At 47.4% G+C, this 27,373-nt stretch overlaps 1 protein-coding gene across 1 annotated transcript in view; it reads right to left on the reverse strand.

Annotated features, from left to right (window-relative positions):
* The window catches only part of MDGA1 (MAM domain containing glycosylphosphatidylinositol anchor 1), a 197,477-nt gene extending 183,735 nt beyond the window's left edge, over positions 1-13,742 (reverse strand). The window contains exon 1 of the mRNA XM_030554282.1: positions 13,542-13,742. Within this exon, the coding sequence (XP_030410142.1) occupies positions 13,542-13,608 (67 nt within the window). The 5' untranslated portion in view covers positions 13,609-13,742. The remainder of the gene's footprint in view (positions 1-13,541) is intronic.
* Positions 13,743-27,373: the final 13,631 nt, after the last annotated feature.

A 27,373-nucleotide genomic window follows, 5' to 3' on the forward strand; every position in this document is an offset into this window, starting at 1 on the left:
GCATTTGCAATATAGTACAAGTTACTGCCAACCTCCTGGAAAAAGCATCAGCTACAAGAACGTGCATATGCTTATACTGATCTGGGGGGAAATAAATCAGTGCGCTGTCTTCGCCAAGGCCTAATACCCCACTGCCATGAAACAATTTCTGGCACATTCCAGAGTTCACACTGGCTAATTTCTTCTGCTATGTCTCGGTTTAAGTCTGACCACCACACTTCTCATTTTCACTTTGCCTTGGTGACGTTCCTGTAATTTTAGCATGGGTGCTTTACGGTATTAATCTTATAACCGATAGTAAACAATAATTCTCTGCTGTCAACTCCATTTTTCTATAGGAATAAGGATGAAATTTCTCACCTTCTATATGATTTGGCCAACCAGAAAAACTACACCACATTATCTTACCCAAAGAAGGATCTTATTTCTATGGGTAACGTTTTCAAAAGCACCTAAGTCCCATTTTCAAAAGTGATGTAGGCATCTAAATCTCTTTGAAAGTCAATGGGAATTAGGAGCCTATGTTCTAAATCCTCAAACGGTAGTTAGGTGTCTAATTCTCATTTCTTAGGTCCCTAACTATCTTTGAGGATCTATACCTCCAACCACTTCTCAAAGTAGGATTACGGACTTGTCTACATGAATATTTAGTTTGTGGCAAACTGGGGTGTGGATCTGCTCTGAGCTAGCCTGCTGGACCCCGCTGATGTGCACTAACAGTTACTACACTTTGCTTTTACCCGCTTTGAAATGGGATTAGATCAAAGCACCCTAAACTGTTAGGACATGTCAGCAGGGTGCACACAGCAGGTTAGGTGAGGTAGATTCACACCCCCTGCTTGCTGCAAACTAAGTATTAGTGTAGACAAGCCCTTTGGCTCCTAACAAATTTAGATGTTTGAGAAAAATGTAACTTCTTTCTCAAGCAGTAATGGGAAGAGTCTATATCCTGATTCTGCTTCCAGTTGTGTCCCTACTTCTAGAGGTAACAGAGAGCAAGTTTCATCCAGGCTTGTACTAGGTAGAACTTGGATATGCAGCTAAGATTAAAGCCCATCTCTGAATCCTAGCTGTTGCGATAGGTGGAATACTTTCTTTGCGGCCTTTTTAACTCAAGGTTTTTGATCAGTGATCAAGGTAGATTTCATTTCAAATGTGTATTTGTGAATTTTAATTGCTCCAAAAATACCTCAGTTGAGAAGGCAGCACAGGGTGTAATTCACTGCAGCCTTTGTGAAGCATTTGTGAAGCAAATGTTATGGCTTTCTCTTTTCCATCTTTGCACATGTAAACTGTTACAGCTCCTGCACATAATGAAGAGCATCACCTGCTCATAGTAATAAACTCTGGACTAAAATGTACCCAAATGGTGGAATTTCTCAGATTTGCTTTTCAGTCTTCAAAACCTTTGCCTTTCTTTTCCATCCAAACCTATTTTACATTCATCACCCCTAGTCTCAACTCCTGTGAGCTCCTCACCCCTGGCTTCCCCGACACTCATGTTGTCACCCTCTGATCTGTATAGAATATTGCTCCCAAGACGCTTCCCCTTGTTCATCTTCTGACCAAGTCACCCCCAACTCTGAATCCTTCCCCCTCCCCTGGCTTCCACTCCTCTATAGCATCAAATTCAAATTTCTTGTCTTTGCCTTCAGGGCCTTGCAAAACTCTGCTTTCCTCCTTTATCTGTCTGTCTCTTTTATCACACCTTGCAATGCCAGCACTTCATAGCATAATCATTCCTTACTTGTTTGCTTTTACTATCAATGAAATAGTTAACAAAACTGCTATCAACACCCCATTGTGATGAACAAGGCCATTTCACATTTTGCAGAGCTGTATTTCAGGCTGTCTGCAGACTCAGGCAGACACTACTGCAACAATTTGCAAAAGGTTCATATTTGGAGGGGTTACTTATCCCTAAAGGCTGCTACAGACTTCAATTGTTTGTTGTAAAGGAAAGTTCAGACTCTGGCCCGCTGCCAGACGGTAGCTTCCAAAATAAATGCCAATTTGCTGAGCCATCAGGAGCCAGCTGAATTCAACTCTTGGATTTATTAGTGTAGACAAATTTGGAATGAATCTTCCATAGTAGTTTAACATCATTTTAAAAAGTTATCGATGCTGAAATGTTTTTGGTTTACAGTCAGACTCTCAATGGCCTTTTCTTCCTATGAAAGGATGGATCACTCAGAATCTGTGCTATGCCCTAAACAAACAACTTAGTGCTGAAAGAAAGCACATTTCTCTTCCAATCCTCATTCCAGATTTTTGTAACCATTTTAGAACTTTCAAGGTTTCTCCACAGTTTCCCTATATTAATACTTCTTTAAAAATGTTCTCTAAACTAGCAGACAAAATTTAAACTTTGGAGAATTCAATCAATTATTCATTGGGCTACAGCAGGGATATTAATTATGGCACGTGGTACTCTTTCAAAAATTGGAAAGATGGTTAAGGGGCTAGATTAGGGAATTGAGCTCAAATCTATCAACTCTGCCAGAGATTCATGGTGGGACTGTGGGCAAAAATCACTTAACCTCTCTGTCTCTCAATTCCCAAACTTTAAAATGGGGTAACAGTACCAAAGGAGGGGCATTGTAAGATAGCTCTGTTAAAGATTTGTGAAACGATCAAACACTACAGTAATGGAGGCCATAAGTCCTTAAATAACCACAGTTGTGCACTCAGTGATAGAGACAGATCCTTAAAAAAAAATAATCCTCTTTACACAATCAGTGGAAGTTTTTGGGTCAAATCATGTTTTATAAACTTCACTCCTCCTGGCAAGTTAACAAATACATCTGATGGTTTTGGAACTAGTCACCAAACGATCTCAAGCAGGAGTTTGATGACAACTTCATTATAGGTGTCACAAAAATCTTTATCTTGACATCAGTTTTAGGGAAACACATCTCTTCCCTCCCTCTCTCTCACACATACACCCCCCTGCCAGCCCCCAGTGCAGCCCATTCACCAAACTCAACAGCAAAAATCATTCTTTGCTTCTGTAATTCCTCAAACTGCTTTCCTGCAGGTTCTTGAAAAAAACCCAAAGCATAGCTTGAGTATTAAAAATGTCATTCCACATTCTCTTAAGTCCAAGTCATTTTGCCATTATGCTTTTTCGGTGAGCCCTTGTCTGAATCAAAAACAGATTCTGATGATCAAATTCAAAAACCCAGACCATACAAGCGATATACTGTATTCCAATCCAGATTTATTTTGTTAAGCCAATTTCTGCCAATTAGCAAAGGCCCATTTCTTTAGTAACAAACAGTAACAGCAAACAACTATCCCTGTATTTTATGCTCACCTGCAGACATCCAAAACCTTTATCCTGCAGCTTGACTTTAATTTTCAATACGCTGTCAGTTTCTCTCCGGGTAACATTTGCAAATTTTCTCTACAGAAATTACAGAGATAACACCTGTGACAATTTCCATCCTCATCCTGACAATCTTTCCATTTACAGTACCCCAACAGGAGCACTTCAATCCCGTTTACCCTATACTATGAATAGTTCCAAAGAGTAGTTTAAATCACAAGCCATTTTATCCTGGCTAGACACAAATTTTCACACATACAATGGTCACCAAGTGAGCTGTGTGGGACCTTCCATATGTAAGATGATAGTTAGTCTGTGGGATAGACTACCAAGGGCAACAAGACACAATGCATCTCTGAGTGTATTGCAAAATGAGAGAGAGAGAGAGAGAGAGAGGCACAAGGAAACAACAATGGCGAGATCCATAAAGGCCACTTGAATTCTTTGTGCTCTGAAATATTACCCATCTATTGTCTGGAGCTTTGCATTCCAATGTTACAGAGCAGTGACCTGGCCGTCTGGGGACCTCAGCCATTCTAAAGGGGATTTTATTCTTAGCAAAGGCAAGTATGACAGGCCTCTCAGGACCCACTGTAATTCCCTGGTGGTCCACTTCTCCTTACATCTAAGAGCCACTAAAATGATATCACCACATGTCTACAGTCTTTTATTATTAATAGAACACCAGGAATGTGCATGGTACTTCACAGACAAGCACAAAGGTCCCCGCTCAGAGGAATTTAAAAGTCCCTGAAATCCCCAGAGAGATTTAGATTAATGATATATCCCCTCACAAAACACTGTTGTTAAAGTTGCTAGACTGCATAGCCCACTAAGGCAAGGTGGGAAAGGCGTGGAAATAAGTAGTTCAGTTTTCAACGCCCATTTGCACTCCATTCATCCATTCCCCTGCTCAGTCTTAACTACTTCCCTTCTCCAGCCACAGCCCAAGTTTAAAAGCTAATGGTGGTAAAGGAGAGACCGGGAATGAAGTGGATCCAATGTACTCAGGCACAAAGACCTCCCCTGGCATGTTAAGGTAGCAGCAGAGCTATGGGAAGCACATGATGCCTTGGTACAGAGCCACTCAGCCTCACTGAATGGTGTTCCAGAGAGCCAAAGTGTCTCTGTGATGATGCATTGGCACATGAAGATCTCTCCATGACACCGCAGCCCCAGTGCACCAGAGACACTGGGCAAAGACACCAGGCTTCCTGCCCAAGCAGGGCTCCTACCACAACCATCCTCTCCCCTGTAGACTAGCCTCTTCTCCCAAAAATACCACATTAAAATCCCTCCTCCCCTCATCTCTGCTCATCTCCCAGAACCTACCTCCATATTCCCCACTGCTCAAACTGCCTGCCTGACCGAGGATCTGCGCAGAGGAAAGGAAGGATGGTCACTGGTTCAGGCACTAACCCAGACCTTGATAGACCTACATTCAAGTCCTTGCTGTACCACAGATTCCCTACCTCGGTAGGTCACTCAGGGTATGTCTACACTGCAATTAAAAACCCTTGGCTGGCCCTCACCAGCTGACTCTGGCTCACAGGCCTCGGACTAAGGGGCTGTTTAATTGTGATGCAGACATTTGCTCTCAGGCTGGAGCCTGGGCTCCAGGACCCTGCAAGGTGGGAGGGTCCCAGAAAGACAAAACAACATCTACCCCAAAATTAAACAGCCCCTTAGCCCAAGCCCTGCAATCCCAAATCAGCTGGCCTGGGCGTCTAATTGCAGCACAGACATAGTCTTACTCTCTCTGTGCCTTAGTTCCCCATCTGTAAAATGGGGGTAATAACATCTCTGTGGGGTAGGACAGTGCTAGGACGATAAATATGTTGAAGAGAAGGCTCTTGTATACTATGCTAGCTGGGGCCATATACGTTTCTAAAGATTAGACAGACAGATAGTAAAGAAGCAGCCATCACTGGGCAGTCAGCACTGGAAAATGGAAGTAGCTGTTGGATGGGAGTAACTCCTTTGGCTAATCTTGGTGTAGCTCCATTAGTTTATCCTGAATATGGGGAATAACTCAATGGGCCTGATTTTCCACTGTACCATGGTCTGCTCAGGCACTTTGGAGACGGGAGCTAACACAAGGGGAACTGTCCAGCAGCAATCTCTAGCTGTTCCCTCAGTTCACTTTGTACTCTGTACCTAGCACTACAGAAGTGGCCTATATCTACAATACATCAGAACAGGACTCTGTGAAATTTAGAGGTTGTGGAAGTTTGGCCAGAAGAACCTGAAGAAAGAGGAGAACAGAACAAGCTTTTTAAAAGGAGCGATTTTAAAATTATTCTTTCACAAATTAGCAAGTAGTTTATGAAGGAAGTTACACAGAAAATTCAGTTGTCCTCAGAGGCCAATACTGGGCCAAACGTGGAGGCTAAGTTCAATCATTCAAGTATGAAACAAATTTTAGTCTTGCTTCAAGTGCACGTTTCTGTGCAACCTTAGCTCCAAACACAAAGGGCAACTTAAAGGGCCTCCCTCCACATACACACAAACACATGCACCAGCTTCCCCATGGGCAGAGAGCCACTATCACTAAAAGCACCATTTGCACTCTGCAGTGAAATAAAACAAATCTCTTTTCATCGTTTTTCACTGAGTTCACTATCATCAGTTCTATGAGTGTATTTACACACACACTTGTGAGCGTGTGTGTGTATGAGTGGGAACGTGGCACAAGTGACAATGATTCAGATAAGCTCTACTAGAATGGAAAACAGCAATCGCAAGTTCATCTGATCCCTGGGGCGCTCAGGTTTTAGGACAGATACACAGACACACACCTTCAGAAACTACAGATAAGGCATGCTGTAGGCAAGAGCTCCCCCTGATGGTCAGATGTGAATCAACAACACTGGCTCCCTAGCCCGTTGTGCACCCACCCACCCACCTGTGGTCAGTGGAAAAAACCTGAGTGGACAGAGGTGAGACAGGCCAGGCCAGAACAAGGGCTGGAAAAGCTCAAGGAAGCAGGATCCATAGCAGACGTTCATACAGAACTGTATACTGCAATGGAATTGATGCTGATGGACACTTGGCCACTCTACAGATTGAGTGAAACAGCAGTGGCTGCTGCTCATTGGTAGCCTTATTCACCTTTCACTCACACTGGTGTAAAATCAACAATAACACAACTGATGTCAATAGTATAAAACTGGAGTGAGCAAAAGGAGACTCAGGGCCCTTGTTTCTTGGAACACACAATGCTGGGCAAGAAAGGTCACTGCTTCAGAACAGGTCCTGCCAGGCTATGCTCAGCAAGACTCCCAAGTAACCCATTACCCCTTTGGTAGCGCTCCGTCTCTAGCTTAACTCTTTTATTGAGCTAGGACAAGAGGATTCCCCTTCCCTTGCTCCAGCTATTGATTCCCTTCATCATTAATGTATGCTGTGGTTTTGATCTCCTCCATGGAGTAACAAGCATTTTTAGAAGCGGTTTTATTGCTAAGCTAATTCTCGGCTCAAAAACAAACCTTTGAGTCTCTTAAATGAAAGGGAGGATTAAACCAGTTTTAAAAAAATTAAACAAATACTTTAGATCCCAACTGGGTAGATCTCTAATTAAACACTGGTGTGCACAAGCGTGCACACAAAAAAGCCACACCCCTATTCTCCCACCTCGCACTCCTTACCATGTATCATTCTCTCCTGGTGGATCCGCCAGATCTGCTTTCTGCTGCCTGGTGTCAGCTCCACATCCCCCAAGCCTGGAGGATATTGGCACGGTTCAGAATGAAACAACTTGCTAATGCAGCACTGGCAGCCACCACCTGGAAAAGGGGGACTGGGTTGGGGCTCTTGCACTCCAGGCCTAGAACACTCTGGAGTGGAAAGTTTGGAAGGCTCTTCTCAGTAAGCTTAGTCTCACTCGGCTTTGGTGAACATGCTAAACACTCAATAGGGAGATGATACACACACCGAGTTATTTTTGGGTGAATGCACCTGCTGCGTTTGTAACGAGAAATATCATTGTACAATGCCTTTCATTTGGAAAAAGAAAAGCGCACTACAAACAGTATACTCATTCACCCAGAACTGATAAGCAGTCACATCTGGGGATGGCTCCCAGCAACCATTTTGCACTGGTAACACTAACGCCTTGTCTACACTAGAAAGTCTTCGCTGGTAGAGCTGGATAAAAGTGGAGATAAATAGTTTATTGGCCCAAAAAAAGGCAGTTTCAGCCCACCCAAAACCATTAGGGGATTTGACACAAATAGTTTCAGCCAAAACATTTTTTCAGGACTTAGGCACCAGTCACAAAACTGGGGGAGGAGAAAGCTGGCTCCTTGATAACCTTTAGCCTAGTAGCTAAGGCACTCCCTTGCGATGTGGGAAACCCAAGTTCCTCCCTCTGCCTAACGTGGAGCCAGGTTTTGAACATGAGCCTCCACATGCCAGCACAGCATCCTAGACATTGGAATATGGGGTCGCCTCAGGCAAGTCTCTCGCAATCCCACCTCTTGACACTGGCCAATGGGGTATAAATTATAAAATAGCCATCGGAGCAGGGATTTGAACTTGGGTTCAAACTCTCCTAGTTGAGATGAAGCAGACAAACATAGCTGTGCTGGCAAAACTTGTAAGCGTAGACCAGGCATAGCTAATTAGAATGGTGTGGAAGGTTTTTTTGTGGTTGGGGTTTGAAATTCTTTTTTCGGTGGGGGAAATAGAAGGTGCAGTGTGAGGCAGAGAGAGATATAAAAGTATGAAAAATAATTTCTGTAGTTGAAACTGCAGAATGAATTAAGGTAAGTGAAAAGGAATTATGCAAAGTGAGATCGGTATAGGGCACTAGGGCCAATGCTCTAGCTTTCAGGGAGTGTCATAGGATCGTTAATAGCTACATAGCAGTGGCCCCAGCAGCACCGTGCCTCGTCATCACTGCTGATGTACCTCTTTGGTAGAAGAGACTAGCAGGGAAGAGCACCACCTGCCTTTGCCTGTAGCACCACGGCTTTTCCTTTGGAGCTGCTTGCTGTATCCACACACCCTTCTGTCGTACTCTTTTCAAGTCATCTGAAATATGTATTTCCACAAAATCCGACAAAAACCTGACATGGTGATAATTTTATAAGCTATGTTGCTCGTGTCAAATTATTCAACATCTGTCTTCGAGTTCCCACAAAAATTAGCATAGGATAGTGGTTTCTGATGACACCTATAGTGAAATATTTTGACTTCTACCAGTAAGTTGCAAACAACCTGTCAGGAGGATAATGTCAGTTGCCGAGTACTGCATATTAAAATAATTTCAGGGTTTGTTTGGAGCACAGTTCCACTGACCTAAAACAAGGCTCTGGCTACGCAAAGGGAAAGAACCAACAGGCTGTACAACAGGAGGAGGGCAGGATGACTCAAACTGGATTTGTAGAGTGGTGCTGAGAATACTTAGCTCACTGATATTAAGGAGTTGCTGGAGATGCTCAGGAAGTGTTGGCCCAACCTGCATGCTGTGGGAGATTATGTTTATATAGCACCAGAGATATAAATGGCAATTTATAGATATAACACAAAGGTCTTGTGCTGAAGGGTATTTATGATCTAAATCCAATGGCTAACAAGGAAGCCTGACTGATCACAGGGGAAGGGACACATTGGGTGGAGCCAAGAGAGCCACTGTATTTATACAAACTACCTACAACACACCTTCCAAAATAAAAATATGCCAAGAAGCAGCTTACAGATGCAACCCTGCTGCCAGTTAAGCCTACGGTCAAACTCATCAACTTCAGTGTAGGCAGAATCGGGTCTTAAAGAAGCAGCCCCGAAGGGAGGGATGGGTGGAATGGCAAAGAGGCTGCAAAGCAGGCCATCTGGCACTGTGGCTCAGCTGGTGGAACATCTGGACAAAGGAAGTAGAGGGAGAGGAGCTGTTGGTTCAGATCAGCTGGCTAGAGATTAATATTACAGTGTATCTGCGTGCATTCACGGCCCAACACTGAAACACACAAAGCTTGTAAGAGATGAGGAGAAGTCCTGCTTGGGTGAAGGTGATGTAGAAGCTCTAGAAGCAGAGGATTGGCCTTAGAGACAAGGGTTCAGGAAACAAACGGAATGCTTGTGTGTGTTAAATGAAAGAGACTGAGGGTTTGTGTGCTAGCCTAGGACATGTTTCCCCAAAGCACTCATATGACAGAAGCAAGGAAAGACTTCCCGCATAGATTTTTATGCTGCCTTCAGCCCACCCCATTAGACTGGGAAATCTACAGCTGACTTTCAGGGTCATGGAGTCTTAACAGAGAGAGATTTCCTGGTCTTTTAGTCCCATTCTCAGAGGCCGAGACAGGATTGCTCCATATTGCAAGCACTATGCCTGGTCAGATTTATATGACCCAAATGACAGGTCTCTTCCAGCCCCTCTGGTTAGGTGGCCATCACATCTCACATCCAGGACATTTTCCCTGATCTCCAGGCTAAAAATCTTTTTCCTCCCATTAGCATGTTGCTATAGCCCTTGCTTCTACCCTAAAACACTCCTGAAAGGTAGTTCTCTCTTGTTTTCTGCAGCTGGAGGGCTGGGGTGGAATGGACAGCAACCCACCATCTTTGACTCAGCTCAAAAGCAGTACGTTAACATTGAGAAGCTGACAGTGTATCAGTAAAAACACTCCATCAGTGCTTGTGAACCGCTGTTCGTGGAATAAGCAGAGCAGCAGCCTAAGACAAAGCTGGAGAAGATTTTGAAGTTCACAGGGCTGACTTTAAATAAAGTGATGGAAAAAGGGCACACCCCTCCCCCCTGCCCCATCCCCCTTCAAAAACTCCAATTAGTTATTTGTAGAGGAATAGTTAGAGAGAATCCTCCCTGCTCCACATTTTGGTTCCTTTGTTCTAAACATTCAGCGCTGCCCAGCCAGGGGAAGCATTTTCGCTTGTCTGTTTTTCTGCATTTTGGAGCATCATTTGCTAAGTGTATCACAACCTGCTGCTTGCCTCAGCATGTGGCTTGGAGGCATGAGTGTGGCTAGCCCTCAGGAAACACACACGTCATTTGGGAATGGGACTATCACACAGTCAGCAGTGGGCTAGCAGGCGTTGTCTCTTGGCAGCCCACTGAACTGCCATACTATATGAACTGATCTGACTAGCCTCATCATACCCTTTTAGCAAACATGGTTGAATAGATGGAATCAGCTAATGAGAAGAGGAAAAATTATTGGGTTTCAGACGCGCTTCAGTCATTATAACAAACACCAATTTGTGTAACAAGCCTCTTCAGGTAACAGGCTAAAAGTACCTTGACTCCTAATTAAATTGAGTCTCCTTTTTAGGCACTTCTTCCCCTCCAAATCCTCACACACATTTAATTTATACCATCCATCTCAATAAACCTCTCCAACAACTCAGCTCTCCTAGACAGAGGTCTTTTGTGCACATCCACGGGGCGGGGGGGGGGTATTATTTAAAGGGTACATCATATGGATATTTTATCTGGTTTAATCTGATTTAATCGCACTAGATTTACTTTAATTAAATATATTTATAGTCCTCATACAAATGTCTCTCCTCCGCTCCCATCTCCGCCATTAGAATATTTCAAAAGAAGGAAAAATGTTCTGAAACAAGATCCTTGAATTCCCAAATGAAGTGCCACGAGACAAGCATTTCAACCACAAAACACTCCAACTATATTTAGCTTGGGGCTATAGCTAGAGATTAACATTCAGGACAAAAGTAAGGGAAGCACGCATTTCTAATCCAGTTTTAGATATTCTTGCAAATAATGGCCTCACTCGAGCACGGGCGAGCCAGCAGTAACAGCAATTTCACATCTAAACAAACAGCTCTGGCTGGAGCTTGTACAGAGCGAGTGTTAGAAGAGAGGCCGGAGGAAGCATCAGAAAAGAGGATATGAAACTATTAGTCACCATAAAAGTTTGTGGTGTGCTGACTGCAGCATCCAATGTTCTGAGTTGCACTCACAGAGACAGCTCTATATTAAAAACCCTGATTCTCTCGACAGATAGCATAAGGAGGAGGGGGGAAAGGAGGCTGGGTTTTTCCTTTATTTGTGCAGTTGAAATAGCAAAATAAATATGAGTAGTGTACAGTTCTGACTTTAAAGGATGCCTTCATCTTAGTTTCTCTCTCTCTTTCTGAAAAAACATCAGGTAGATATTCTGAAGATCTAGTTTTGCAGCATCTCTGCTAAAATATGAATTCCCTGGCCAGATAAACAGTATAATTAACCACATTCGAAGGAAGGTGTATACAAAACAGGAGTGTGACAAGAGCGAGAGAGCTTAAAACTGATTGAAGAGGCCTTTTAAAGCAAAGAAAACTAGTAATAGTTGGACAGCAGCCGTCCTACTAATTAAATGTAGAAGTTTGTCTAGGAGCACAATACCCATCCTCAAGGATTAAAAAAACCTGCACATGCCATGTTTCTGTTGCCATAAATACATTAGACTCCCCATCTCACTGCTCTTGGGCGCTTCCTCCAATTTCCCTCTGAACCTGCAATCCCTCCTCTACCCACACACACTGCAACAAAAAAGTAAAGCCTCTACTTAAAGCAGTTTTTGTACAAAACCGATCTAAACTCAAATTAACATCCCAGCCCTGAGGGGGAGAGGAAGAATCGTTTCCCATCAAAGACATACATCATTAAAAAGTGACCTACAAAGACTTAGCCACAGTCAGTGAGACTGAACTCAGCATTATCAGAGCTCACACAAGAGATTAGCTACGTGCTCTTCAAAAAAAAACACATAAGGATTGGGAGCCTCTCGCTGGAGGTCTATCCTCAAGCTCTCCTTGTTAGAGGAAAAGGCGTATCTTCAAGACAGACTTTATAGCAAGGCACAATGGAGATCTAAGCCAAGATAAAGCAGGCATGTCGGCTGGGGGGGGGGGAGTTTATTTGTTGGAAATGTAGCTCTCCTTGCAAAGCAAAAAATGTGAGTCAGTAGGGGGGCGGGCGGGCGGCTGTATTTCGGAACTGCTGTGCTTGCCAAAGCAAATCCTGCGTGTACGATCAACTTGGAGCCTGTCTTCAGGACAGAGGACTGTTCTCATCAACATGTATTGCTGGTCAGCCCTGCTGCTCTCCTGGAAGCTGAAGGGATAAATAATCTGTGTCCGTGGGAACCGTCCCACGCTGGGTGTCATCTGCGTTTGCAGTTTGCTAGCTGCCTGCATTCATTTGCAAATGGGCAACAACAAACAGCAGCTAAACCTGAGCTCTGCCAAGGAAATAATTTTAAAGAATGACAGCAAAGTAACACAGCTCAGTAGGATTTAAAGGCAAAGTCGCCCCCACACCCCTTTTCAGTTAGATCTGTACAGTCCTTGGGGATTTGGGGAGATGCTTTCTTAACCCAGCCTGGCGCATCCAGTCTACACCTTGATCACTGCCCCCAGAGCATCTCTCTTATCTAGCTCCTAACAGCTTCAGCGCACGTGCGCTGACTCTTGCAGCAATTACCCTGGACCCGCTTGCTTTCAAAAACCCCAGCGCGGCGTGGACTGACATCCACCCTCCCACACTCCCTTCCAAACAAGCGCTTTTATTGTATTTGTATTTTACTGCTCCCCCTGCAGCAGGTGACAGAGGGAGCTCCCAGCGCAGCGGCCCTTTGTCAATTCAGCACGGTGATCAAAGCCAGACCGGTTAGGAGAGCATCCAAACCCCCAACACGCACACACCAACAGAGCCTTTTCCACACACCGCCTCAGCAAAGGAAGCCCAGCAGCGGCAGCAGGAAAGAGCCGACAGACGTGGTGTCCTCGCACGAGGGAAACAAGACAGCACAGAGGCAAACAAACCCCACAGGGAAGCTTGCAACTTTGAGCTCTTGTTGCAACTGTCAGTACAAGAGTGACACTGGGCTTTGCAGCCGAGTCTCTGGCCTAGAACGTCTCTAGTTTGGGAGGGGGAGACCTGGTGGGGCTGATCCGTGTGACACAAATTGCCGCTTTCTCCCTTAAAAAGCATCAACCCAGAGAGACTAGGAAAGGGTCGCGCGGTGCAATCTCCCCGCTCTCGTACATTCCAGGCAGGAATTGTGAAGTAGCGACAAGGTCTGGGGAAGCCCGATTGCTGCATCAATCTCCTCGCTCGGGCTGCCACTAGCTGTGCCAGAGTCATTTACTTCCTCCTGCAGGTGCTTTTTAACTTGGACCTGATAGCCTGGTCCGCACCCCACCCCCAGCCGCCCCTCCCAACCCGGGATAGAACAAGAACGTCTCTTACCATAAACCCCGTCTCCCTGGATGTACACCGGCACCACCGCCAGCAAGAAAACACAAATAATCTCCATCTTCAAGGCAGATCCCTCATAGCCGGCGAAGAAAAGCAGCCCAAAAGGCCAGGCAGCATCCGGTGGGGGGAAAACGAGAAACAGGCGAAAGCTACTTCATCCCCAGCACTTCCACCGCCTCTGAGCAGGGAGGGATCCAGGAGAGGCTTGCCCGGGAGCAGAGCGCCTCAGCCCGGCCAGCGAAGTCAGTCAGCGCCGCCTGGAAGTCGCCGATCTCTGCACAGTCAACTTGGAAGAAATAAAAAAATACCCCAAAATAGGAGCAATAGTTAAAAATAAACGGGAGGTGTGAGAGGGAGAAGAGAGGAGGGAAGGTGGAAAAACCAAACCAGGGCCCCTCTTCCCTCCCAGGCTCCTTAGGAGCTCCAGGAAGATCAACACAACCTCACACTCACACACACAATCAAACCGGAGCCCAGAAGACACGGATCCAGCGGGGAGCAGAATCCAGACAAACTCCAGCTGCTTTTCCCTCTGCTCTGCCCCGCTCCTGTCACTGGGGGGGAGGGGACCACAAGGAGACCCCAAACGCTTCCTGAGCTCCCGGGCTTCCCGAACTGGCTGCCAACTGGGGCCAACTTGAGAGTCCCCGGCCGCCCGCCCGCTAAGGAGGCGCTGGCTGAAGGCACAAGGGGAAGTGAGGCAGGAGGAGGAGAAAGGGGTGGAGGGAGGGGATAGGTGACTCTCTTTTAGTCTCCAGCTCTGTTGGGGAAGGGGCGGTGTTGTCATTCATTAAATCCAGGGAGGGGGTTGGGGTTCGTTTAACAGCAGCTCCCAATAGCTCCCCCAGCTGCTGAGCTTCGGTCCCCAGCCTGAAGTTGCCCAGGTGCACCGTACCAGCCCCCCTAGCCTGTGGGGGAGCGAGGAATCGCTACAACACACGCACCCTGCTTAGTGGTTTGCAGCTCAGCTTGGCTCTTCTCCCCTCCCCCTCTCGCTCCCTTCCCCCAGCCAACCTGGCAGATCGTTCTGGCTTCCGAAGTTTCCCTGAGGTCGGGTTAGCTGGCCGTGATGAGGGCTTTTAATGTGGTTCCCCCCCCCCTAGTAGGTGGCTAGAGTTGCAAAGCCAGCTGAGGCTTTAGGAGGCTGGAGAAAGTTGGATTCTCCTTGAAGGAGGCTTCGGAGACATGGGTCCTGGCCCCGCCCCTTCCTCCCAAAGTGTGAAAGTCCGAGGTGGGGGGGGTTGGTTCCCTTCTTCCTTCGCCCCCACCCCTAAGATCTTGGATCCGCAGTTTCAAGGCAGTTGAGGAATCCGAGGCTCACTCTGGGTGCACTGCACAATCCAGTGCCTGGATCTGGCTTTACTTCTCCCCTTCGACTAGCATTCGCCCGGGCAGAGACTTAGCCACCCCTGCGAGCTCGGCGCCTCTGGCCGACACCTTCTCTGGCCTCTTCGCTCCTGCCTCGGGCTGGCCCGACGAGTGAGATGTCCTGAGCCGCTGTGCAGATCGGGAGTGACCGTGGCTCGTCTGTTCGCTGCGCCTCTGCCCCGAATTGAATCTATAATCCTCCAAGACCCGGCTGCAGGTTCTGCCTCTTTTCCCCCCTTGGGCTTTTCATTTTTTTCACTCCTCTCCACTATTTGGTCCCCCCCCTTCGGTTAAAGGTAGGAGTGGGGAAAAGCCAATTAAATCAGCTGTGCTTGAAGACAGCCCTGCCTCCTGCCTAATTCCCCGGCCTCACCCATGACAAATTAGAGAAAAGAAAACAGGCTGGGCAAAAAATCGAAACTGCGCGGCTTTTCTTTCGCCTCCTTTCTCCTTCCCCTGCAGAGAAATGCCAGAAACCAGGCAACGATCCATTCAGCCTGGGGGCACACGCGGATTCGGGGGCTCATTCCTAAAAGGCCAGGGGCAGAGGAGACTGGAGGAGTTGGTGGTACACACGCTTGGCGCAATGAGCATGGGGATGGGTGCGATACAAACAAGTTGGACCGTGTTCGTAGTGTAGCATTGTGGTACATGTCCGTGATGTGCAGGAAGCGTGTGTGCACGCAGGGTGCCTAGGTGGGTAACGCACGGGTGTGTCTGTTGGTGCACCGGGGTGTTGGGTGTGTTGCACGGCCTGCACGCTTATAGTTCCTGGGTTGCAGGGGTGTGTGCTTGTGTAGTGTATATGTTTCTGCACACTTGTCCCTGCATGGTTGTGTTCCAGGGGTGCGCAGTTGCGTATGGTCCAAGCGCGCCGGATGCTCGTGCACAGGTGTGATTGTGTAGGATGGGTCTGCACTGCACGTTTGCTGGCGTTGCACGGGCGTGCATTTGCACATTGTCCGTGTGTGTGTAAGGCGGCTGGTGCGCGAGGCTCCCTTTACCCACCCTTCGCGTTGGGGCTTGGCCGCGAACGCAGCCCTGTGGAGGAGCAATGAGTACTCTCCACCAGGCTGCCTTCTGCTTCTTAATACTTTCGCTGCAATCGTCCAGACGCCTGGCGCTTTTGTTCTCCTCGCAGAGCAACGGGAAAGACAACCTCCCGCGGCAGTTTGGAGCACGGCTGAGAGCAATCCGGAGATGAAAAAAAAAAATACACCATCCCCCTAGAATAATAATAATCCAATTGCTGCAGGTCCCTGTAGAGCCCCGGTGGAAGAACTCCGCTTTTCTTGTAAACGTCTCTGCCTGGTTTCGCGGAAAGAAGGCGCTTCTCCTCTGACCCAGTGAATGAGATGCTCCAGCTGTCCCCTCTGCTCCTAGGTGGTGGAGCAAACGTCTTACTTCTGTTCAGTAGGTCAGGAAGCTTCTTTTTCCTCCATAAACTCCATGTGAAAGACATCCCCCAACACACACTCACATCCTTGTGGTGGTGGGGGGGGGGTCTTAAATCAAAGTTGCTCAGAGAATCAAATCTATCCCTCCCCCCCATATTGTTAAAAATGATTAGTTGTGGGGCTGGAGGTAAGATGTGGCGAGAATGTAGAAGAAGCTGTTGCAATATTAATCAGAGAGTGCTTAGGAGCTGCTGGGAGCAGAGTTCTGCTGAGTTTTGCTTCCAGTGGGAAGCAAAATATGTCTAATGAACTACCGAGCCCCCGAGCCCGAGTTCCCGTGGAAAGACTCCGCTCTTTATTCTTCGCAACCAGATTGTACATTGAGCAGATTAGCAAACGCGCTTCAAGGTGGGGGGTGTTTTAGCAGGGAACCTTGCGGGGGATACTGCAAGTGCACTGACGTTTTTCAGGAGAGAAACCGCTAATATTGTCCTCATTGCCCTCACAACTGAGGTTTCGGAGGAGCTGTATTGGAGATAGCAGTAGAATTTATCAGCTCTCTTTGCAGTGGTTTTGTAAACATGCTAAGAATAATCAGGAATTCCAAGATATCTGGATTATTGGGGGAGGCAGGGAAGGGGAGGTTAAAGGGATCTGTGCCCCTCTTCCTCTATGTCTCATTACCCCTGCTTGATCTGTCATTATTTATCTCTGCGTGTGGGCATGGCTTGGAAAGCCACCGGTAAGATCGTTCAGGACCAGGGGGGGAATTTAAGCCTCTCTGCGGGTCTCCAGCCTCTTCCCTTTCCCATTGCAGCCTGCCTAGCTATTCACTGCTTCTTGGACTCCCTTCGACGCATCAGAACGCTAATACCACAATGCCCCCCCCCCCGCGCCCGACAGAGCCGGGGGCGCAGGGAATCAGCAAACGCAGAACGTAGGAGCCGCCAGCGAAGTTGTCCCTGGCAAGTCTAAATAGGGGAGTTTCCATTTCCCGAGGTCTCTGGCGTAGCCGGCTGTTTCCTTCAGGCTCAGATGCGGAGGGCTAGTCTAGATCTCTAGAAACCTCTGTTCGTGGGTATGATTGTTCCGCTAGGAATATTCTCTCGGGGATCATTCAACTCTCAAGCCCTATTTTTATTAAGTATCAGAGGGGTAGCCATGTTAGCCTGGATCTGTAAAAGTAGCAAAGAATCCTGTGGCATCTTATAGACTAACGCAGGTTTTGGAGCATGAGCTTTCGCGGGTGAATACCCATTTCGCCCTATGCATCCGACGAAGTGGGTATTCACCCACCAAAGCTCATGCTCCAAAACGTCTGTTAGTCTATAAGGTGCCACAGGATTCTTTGCAGCTTTTATTTTTTTAAGTGACCCAATCAAGAGTCCGCCTGAAGGTAAGGTATTTAGACATATCCAGTCTTCTCCAGGGCAGGAACCAGCTGGAGATTTCCTAGTATCTTGGCCCCAAACATGCTTCTAGACTAGCATCATCGGTGCTGTAGTTATCCGCGATTTTAGAAGACACTTTGCGATAGATCATTAAGGAAAGTAGCTGCCTTTGCTAATGACACTCCTTGGTACAGTGAACCCCCAGCGGAGATGATACTCATCCCTCTGTCCCTGGGGTCGCTGAATCGGAACCTGTGCTGCCACGGAGATAGAGAGAGGTGTTACACCGAAAGGAAAAACCACTTGTAAAAGGCGCCCTGGCAGGGATTGATTAATCGTGTGAACAAGAATCAGACCCAAGGTTAAACACACAGGAAAGAAAGAGTGATCGCCCAGAGAAAGGCTGCTTACTAATCCATGCTCTAACAGATAAGCAATTCACAGTTAGAACTGCTAATTAGTGAGCAGGTATTTCTATTGTAAACTGTGTTCAACCATGGAGAGGAGCAATAATGTGCAGCAGTGACAGAGGCAGCATGAGCAGCCAGACTAGCTGGACTATAAGGACCAGTTTCCTATTAACGGGGCAGAGAAGGCCGGTAGGGTTTATAATAGGCCTATATTCTTCCCCAAATCAGGATCAGGAGTTTTGCAAAGATGGGTAAAAGGAACACTCGTCAGTAGCTCTAGGTTTCAACCCTATTGGTTATCGACAGCTGGGGGGCAGGGGGAGATTCCAAACTTCCATACGAGTAGAAATGTCTTCTTGACGTCTAAGAACTTTCAATACACCCTGTTTTGGGAGGGATTTAAATTCAGCTCCTTACAGCCGGCTGCTACCCTAAAGAGGGCCACAGGAGACAACTGCAGAGAGACGCAGAACTTTATGCTAGTGCAGGTGGAGAGCAGGGAAGTGAAACCGCCTAGAGATAGAACGTGGAATTGATCAAAACTAAGTGAAGCACAAAGAGGAAACAAATAGTGAGAAGTGTCAGATGTTTACAGGTTTTCAGATTTAATGCACTTCGATGTTATCAGTAACATGGGGAAATACATTTTAAAATGATTACTGGGATAAGCATAAGTATGGTACAGTTTGTAACCTGTGAAACCCTTTGCAGGGTTTTTAATTTAGTTATTAACCTCTGCTAAGGATTTGTACCAGCAACGCGTTACAGAGCTATCTGAATGGTGCACAGATCCAGCAATATTCACTCAGAGTTTTACATTAATTTGCTTCCGCCATATTCATACCCCTTTTATGTTAACTTTCTGCGAACATTTGCATGCCCCTGTCTCACTGAGCAAGTGACCATGGAAAATGCGTTCCAAAATAATGCGCCAAAGTATTTACAGCTACCAAATTTTAAATGAGCACACCCAAGTATTTGTGCCAGAAGTACCTGTGAAGTCATCCAATTAGGGAACAGAAAGAAATATCGCAATTAACTGACTAATCAGAGCTCGAACAATGCAGCTTGAATAGCAAATGTGGTATTCTTGCAGCGAACAGGCTGAGATCAGTCTACGGAGTTAAGAAAAGTAATTGACTAATGAGTAATTGGCAGAAACGGATCTGTTCGTGGGTATTCTGGGAGCAATAAGAGACGACGGTTGTTGAATTTTTTATGAATGATTTGCTCAGGTCTAACCAGGTAGCATTTAAAAAATATTAATTTTCAGTGATTCCAATGGGAAACACAAGACAAAAACCACCTACACTTACCAGCCCTGTTTCTCTGCCATCGAACTACAAGGGAACCAGAACCCCCAGGGTTTCCATTTGTCAGAAAGATGGATAAGGGTCGGTGCCCCCTCCCCAAATAGTTTATAGTGAACACATTAGTCCCATCCTCACAACTAAGTGCCTTTGGTCTCTTTGTCAGTCCCCGCTTGTCAAATAAGCCCTGCCCGTCTGAAATATTTATACACACTCCGGCACATATTTCAGGGAGACATGAAGAGGCAGACAGCCTCTGGAGCAGCCGGGGTGTTCAAAGAGAGGCAGTCATATATATAGCACAGCGGCCCCGGGCTAGAGACGACTGATGAAGTGGGCGAGGCCAAGGTCCAGTTACTAAAACATTCATCCTCCCTGTGTCAATGTTTTCGCGCTGCAGTCCAGCGCGCTCCATCCCTTCGCCCCTTTCCTGGGGACCGATCCGCTCCGGTTTCTGGTGTCTGGCATTTCCCTCCCCTCCGCCCTACTCCCCAGTTCTGTCACGTAACCCAGGGGCTTGGGTTTTATTTATTTCCGCTACACAGGGGAGTGAGCACAGGCACAGGCACAAGCACGGTGTGCGGGTTTGCTGAGCCACTGTCCTGCTGTTAGGGCTTAGCCCGAGAAGTGACAAAAAGGGGGGCGGGGGAGGGAGCCCCTGTAACGTGCCGGCTGAGGCCAGGAGATGGGGAAGGAGGGTGACTAACGCTGCGGCACTGATAAGAGCTGGGGGACACGCGGAAGCGCGAGCTCTCCGGGAACCGCGCAGCCCGGCTCTCAGCCCGGGAGATGGGAAAACAGGGCGGTGATGATAGTGCAGTGTGGGGCTGGCTGGGGCAGGCGGCGGCTGGGGATGCAGGAGACTCCTAACGCTGCGGCGCTGGTGGGAGCGGCGATCCATAGGAAAGGAGGCGGACGGACGGACGCCTGTGACTGCAGCAGTGGGGAGCTGGGAAAGCAGGGGGACACCTGTCAGGTTGCAGCACATAAGCAGTACCCCGCCCCCGCCTCCAATACCATCCTGTTCTTCGGTTCCTAGGAGCTCCCGCTCCCTCCGAATGCTGTGGCAAGGTGGGGGCCCCTGCCTGCTCCATCTGAGCGCGCTGCTCCCCCAGCCAAGGTGGCGGCGATGTGGGCTGATGCACGTGAGGCGCTCTGCTTTGCTCTCAGCGGTTATCAGGCCTCGTCTGGGGGATACACCCCTAGGCTGTGTTTGCTTCCTTCCTAGATTCATTTTACAGTATTAATAGTGCCGGGGAACCTCTTGAGTATTCTCTGCCCTTTTGATTAACTTCCTTCCTTACAGCGAATGTTCGGTACAGAAATAAATGAGGAGTGAATCCGGTTCTGTTTCTCTAACTTAATATTCATGCCCCCTCCCCACCAACTCTGATGCAGCTGTTCTGCGACAGGCGGGTATTTGTTGCAGTTGGTCACTGTTCTGTTGGGGTTTCCTTTTCCTGCTTTCACCTGATTTCTACTTGGTGGGGGGGAGGGAGGCTTACATTTCACTGATAAGGTTTTTGTGACACCTTCTGTTGCCATTGTGAGCCCTCAGCACTTTGGTCAGTGCATTTAGCTGCTCTTCTACCCTGGGCACCAGCGCTCTACTCTGCCCCACCCTGGTGCTCTAAAACTGGAGACGTTGGGCCCTACATTCCCCTCTCCCCTCTGGCACTGCTTTTACCTGAGGGTTTGTCTTACATGCTGCTGATCTGTTGCTTCTCTGCTTCAGCTCAGAGGAGGGCTGAAGTCAATATACAAAGGGTTGGTACCCTACCACTGTCATGTAGCATCTTTCTCTTAGTTTTCTTTCCCCCATTCCTTTCTCTCCCTCCCTCTGCCTCCTTCTATATTCATGCTTTCTTCCTCTCTCCTCTCCTCCCTCTTAGAACAAACAAAATAAACCCCACACAAACTGGTGCTAGTTAAAGAAACTCATGCTCCCTTTGTCTCTCTCTTCCCTCCTCATCACCCCAGCCACCTATTTTCAACACACACCTCTGTGAATGCTAAGTCAAAGTGATGCAACAACAACAACAAAAGTCTCATACAAAGGGAACCATAACCATCCATGTCTCAAATCTCCCCTTCTCCTCTGCTCCACCATAATCAGCAGATGGCATATTGACTGCTAATCCTTTTGGTGCCAATGAATGATCTGAGACCACTGAGCTCTGCCTTGGGAATGGTACAAAACTGCTGGAAAGGGTGAGAGAGTGGCTCCAGAAACAGATGGCGTCAGCCTCGGGTGTAAGCTCTAGCTGGTGTTGTCACTGCAAGGAGACTGCACCTTTTGAGCTGCTTGTTGTAAAGCATTTTAAATCCACCTCACCGCAGGAAACAGGTTGGCATGAGTCCGTGTAAAATCTGCAAAGAGTCATTCCCAGCAGAGGCCAGTTTAGCACAGCCCCTGCCTGCTCAGCCCCAGGGGGAGGAAACGCCCACCCAGGACCAGCTTAGTATGGCTTCCATACCCTTGGGTTCACCTTGTAGACCCATTTTTTTAAAGGATCCATTTGAGGCTGGGCTGTAATAGTTGCCAGATGCACACACACCCTAAGACCAGCTTCTGGAGAGGAGACTGTCCTCATTGGTTACATCCCTCTGAGTGTGGGGTCACTAGAATCTATTTTGGGGATCCTCTTTAAATACACAGGAAACTGATCAGTCAACATTGCATGGGATTGAAACTGAGCATGTGAGGGCCCATGGTCTCCGTATGCCCCCAGAAAAGAAGGTCCTCATGGGACAAGGAAGAGTAGCTATCAAGGACATGGAAGAGAGGAGGAACATGCAAGCCAGACACTCTAGAATCTCCCCCACTGTTGATCATAGACTGCAAATAGCCACGAGAAGCAGCTACACAAAGGAGCCATTCCAATAATGATGCAGAGTTATTGCAGTGATACCATGAAATTCTGTGACAAGACTGATCCAGATCTGTATCTAATCTAAGTATCTATACTGTGCTCATCAGTGAGGTATCTGATTGCATCTCCAGCCAGGATTTCTGTAACATCAAGAGTGAAGAAACACCAGAGGAGTTTTAAATAGAAGAGTGAATAGGGCCTCTGTGCACTGCCCCCATACAGATAACAATAACCATGACACATACAGGAGGAGTTCCACCTTGACTACCTGCTGCGTTAATTCAGTGTTCGTTAACCAGCACAATTCCTCAGGAGCATGACAGCCCTCCATCTCTGCTCTCTCACTGGCTGTTCACCATTTCCCACATCACCAGCAGAGACAAGCACTTGTAGTAGGATGTGGTTGGTCACCTATTTAATTTTAAAATGCTACTTTTGCCCAGGTTTTCAAAAGACAGCTATACCCAGCGTGCTGAGCAATTTTGAATATCTGCTTTTATTCAGGGGGAATTATAAATGGGAATTAGCATCCCTGAGATGTGGAGGGTTTTCAGAGCCAGAGAGGGAAGATAGGTTGCTGCTTTGTTGAACACTACAAATTTCCAATTTGCTGGGCTTTTCTTGCTTTTGGTTTGCAGTCGTCTCGCCCCCTAGTGGTTAGAGACCTGAAGGGATAGTGTAAGCTGCTACAACTGCTACCAATTAAGGCAGGGGTTGGGGCGGCTCCAGGCACCAGCGCAGCAAGCACATGCCTGGGGCGGGAAGCCGCGGGAGGCAGCATGCCGGTCACCATGAGCGTGGCAGTCAGGCAGCCTTCGGTGGCATGCCTGTGGGAGGTCCGCTGGTCCCGCGGATTAGGCAGTAATTCAGCGGTGGGTACGTTGAAGGCGTGGGACTGGCAGATCACCCCCAGAAATGCTGCTGAATCCGCATGACAAGCAAACCGCCTGCAGGCATGCCACCAAAGGCCACCTGACTGCCATGCTTAGGGTGGCAGAAAACATAGAGCCGCCCCTGGCAGGGGTATGCAAACTTTTTGGCCCGATGGCACATCTGGGTATGAAAATTGTAGGGTGGATCATGAATGCTCATGAAATTGGGGGTTGGGGTGCAGGCTCCAGCTGGGGGTGCAGTCTCTGGGGTGTGGCCAGAGATGAAAAGTTCAGGTTGTGGGAGGGGACTCCAAGCTTGGACTGAGGGGTTCGGAGGGGAATCAGGGCTGGGGCAGGGGGTCGGGGCATGGGAGGGGGTCAGGAGTGCAGGCTCTGGGCAGCACATACCTCAAGCAGCTCCCAGAAGCAGCAGCATGTCCCCGCTCCAGCTCCTACAAGGAGGCGTGGCCAAGCAGCTCTGCGCACTGCCCTGTCCACAGGCGCTGTCCTTGCAACTCCCATTGGCTATGGTTCATTGGCACCTAAGATGGGGACAGTGTGCAGAGCCCCCTGGCTTCCCTGCAAGTAGAAGCCAGACGGGGACATGCTTCTGCTTCCGGGAGCCGCATGGAGTGAGGCAAGCCTTTGAACTCGCTCCCTCGCGGGAGCTCAAGAGCCAAATTTAAAATGTCTGGAACGCCTGATGCAGCCCTTGGGCCATAGTTTGTCCACCTCTGAGTTAAGGGATATTTTCCTTGAGTTCACATACCAGAGCTGCTTTTTGGGTCTCAAAGTCCATACTTCCATTTCCCAGCAGTTTCCTCACAAGTGCCACATGTGTTTACTTACCGCTTCTTTCAGCTAAACTGGCATATATTGGACATTAAGAATCAAAATGTCCAAGAGAAGTATGGCAGATACCACTAAGGGTTCTTGAGATCTCTTACCTATACTTTATGTAGATGCCATTGTCTAGCTGTTGCCCAAATCCAGGCACTGCACAGAACCAGCTCACAAAGCGTTCAACTCAAATGACTTAGATTTTTCATGGCAAGACTCAGGTCAACCGTAGAGCCTTGGAAGGGCCACACACAGAATGACCTTTGTTGGATGCCGTAAATAGTGCTGTGCCTACCTTTGAAGGGAGTTTAGGCTATTTACTTTCAGATTTCATTGGCCTTCACGGGAGGTCTCTAGGCTCAAGGGCCTAATGACCTATGCTTTTACGCAGAGATATGCGCACACACCTTCCCCTCCTGTCCAGAAAAAAAGTTACAAGTACACTTTAAATTAATCACATTGGCCAAGTCAGAGAATATTTTAATATATTTTTATAGATGTACACAAAGCCAAGAATGCCAAGAAATACAGAAGTGAGTAAAATATTTGGAACTACTTCAATTTAAACTAAGATCCCCAGAAGGACTACAGCTCCTTCCACATATTTTGGGAGAGCTGTCAACTGAATTCCATATGCTTATCCTTTACATGCTTTAAGTGTATTGTTGGCCCTTATGGTGCACACTCACCACCAGAGCACCCGGTTGGTTCAGGACCCAGCATTGCAGGTGTTCCTCCACTCCAGAACCCCTTGTTCCGAGCAGTCTGCTACTTCCATGGCCTAGCCCATCAACCAGGTCACCTGTCAGTCCAGTTCCCCTCTAGGGATAACAGCTAAAACAGAAGAGCACAAAGCCTAGTGCCCTCTATGCCAGGTCCTCAACCCTATCTGGAAGCCCCCATTCTCAGCCTCTCAGTCTTGAAGACTGTACTTCCCTTTTTGGTCTGGGGGAAGAGATAGTGGAACCCAGACCCACCCTCTCACCTGGGTTCCAGCCCAGGGACCCTGCTTTAGGGGCGATAAGGGCTCTTCCTTCAATCCCTTGCCACTTCCCTGGGCTTCTTCTACTTTTGCCCAGTTTTCCAGTGTCTTCACCAGGTCTGCAGACTGCTATTCCCACATTGGATTTGTGGCTTCTCACAGCCTCTTCCCAACTATTTACCGAGGAGCTTCCACAAAGCTGCGCTTAGTCTCTCTGGCAGCAGCGGGGCTCTATTTTGAACAGTCTCTCTCCGTAAGACAGGAAGGCCCTTCTCCCAGTTCTCCTTGGAGCTGGTGGTGCAGTTTAGGCCAGCTGTAGGGCCTTAACTAGCTTCTCCTTCAGCTACCCCTCTTCCCCAAGTATTGCCAGCCTTTTCCTGCTTATGTCTGTCCTACTACAAGGGAGGAAGCAGCATATATGCTGGTCACCTTCCTAAAGCTCATCCCAGTTGGCTGGTGCAGAGGGGAACCTTGTCCTTCCTACTCGGAGAGGCTCCTGGTCCCAGGGCCTTAAAGAAACAGCAACAGGATTTCGTCCCAGGACTGCTTACTTTCTCCCAATATATCCTAGGTCCTGGTATACATGAGACCTCCCAAAATCTTAAAGGGCGATGCCACATTACAGGGTTGGCCAATCCCTAGGCAGCACTGCCCTTACAGGGACAGACCGCTCCATCACATGATACAATAGAAAAGCCCTACATCCTTGAATCCTAGTGGAAGCAGACTGTTCAGTTTTTCACCTCAAAACTTTTAGAGCGCAAAACTTTAGAAAACAAGCTGTCCTGATTTACATGGTTATTTTTATAGCACATTTCTATACAGATTCCATTTAAAAAGAGGAAGTCGTTACTGTAAATCCAAGTAATGTTAGACTGTGCCTAAAACAAACCAAAGTGAAAAATCCTGGTGTGAGGAGATTACAGAAATAACAATCACATTTGTGCCTTTCTCATTCCTCTGAGGGTCTCTAAGCACTTTACAAACATAAATTCTTAACCCCTCTTGTGAGGTAGGGAAAATTGAGAGACATGTTCAGAAAGCAAATCAGAGGCAAAGTCGGAGCTACAAATCCCAGACTCCAGGGGCCTAGTCCCCTGCCCTAATCATTAGGAAGCACTCCCACATTCCCGAGTGCAAGTGTAATCAAACCCCTTTACCACTGGCCAGTTACTTTGCCACTGTATAGTTACTTCCTGAATGAACTGAACGTCATGCCAATCTTCTTGGCATATGTGCAACATGCCTCAGGTGGCACGTGACCAGGATTCACTACCAAATTGGTCCACCAGTTGGATTATCAGCTTCCCCATCTTGGGCCGGCTACTGATGGGGAGTGCCCCGTGAACGTTGGTCCATGCCCCCTAGTGAAGTTAGTGAAAATGCAAAGGAGATGCACCTCTTCTTTCCCTGCACTTCCTCCCATTCCCTGGAATAAACATACCACCCTTCCCCAGTGGCAGCTTCACCTCTCACAGCCTCCAAAGGGTTGAAGTTTGATCTTTCAGTTGCAAACAAAAATAGCATGATCACACTAGCTGATACTAGCTCACACCACTTGAATCATGTCACCACGTACTACAGCGATCATGGAGATTACCATCTTCAGAATGAAATGTAAAACTCGTGTTTCTGCATTAGTGTCCCTACAATAAGTTCCCTGGAGACAACAAAACAAATCAGCTTTATGACACACACTTTCTCAGCATTTCACAAGGCAAGGGGGATGCTGGGAAGAATATAGACAGCTTGAGATGATAGTGGCTCCATGCATTTCTGTCATCTGGCTTCCAAGATGGGCCTCAGTTTACTTGTTGTATGTGAGGCTTTTTCTAGCTTGAACTTGTCCTGTGATTTGCCCTAGTTTCTCTGGAAGATCTGTTGTTCACATATTACAGATTTGTTTTTCTAGCTAGTAATTGCCTTCTGTACACAATGTAGCTGTCTTCGTGGATGGCAATCCTGTGAGACACTGAAATAAGCTATTTAACAATAATCATAATATCTTCATAAACAGGAGCATGCATTGCCCTGAAACACTATCACGTCTCCCCAAGGAACAACAACATTAGCCCTGGTGCCCATTGTGCTGAGCAAAATTCCTTCGTTAGTTTCCAGCAGCTGAAGAATTTTTCATCCGCTTCCCATCCTGTCCTAAACTCTTGCATATTGTGGCAACATGTTTTTAAACAGTGGCTCCATCCTATCCCAAAGGAGGCTATGTTTCAGTGGAGGATGAAGTGATTCCTACTGCAAAACCAAACAAATCTTCACTTCAAAATCCAATTATGGTTGCTGAGTGACAACAGTGACTTCCCTAGTGTATCATTTACCAATCTCTAGCACTTAAAGGCAAGGAAATGAATAGTTAAAAGATACT

This window comes from Gopherus evgoodei, chromosome 3, assembly GCF_007399415.2.
Source record: "Gopherus evgoodei ecotype Sinaloan lineage chromosome 3, rGopEvg1_v1.p, whole genome shotgun sequence".
Classification (NCBI taxonomy): domain Eukaryota; kingdom Metazoa; phylum Chordata; order Testudines; family Testudinidae; genus Gopherus; species Gopherus evgoodei.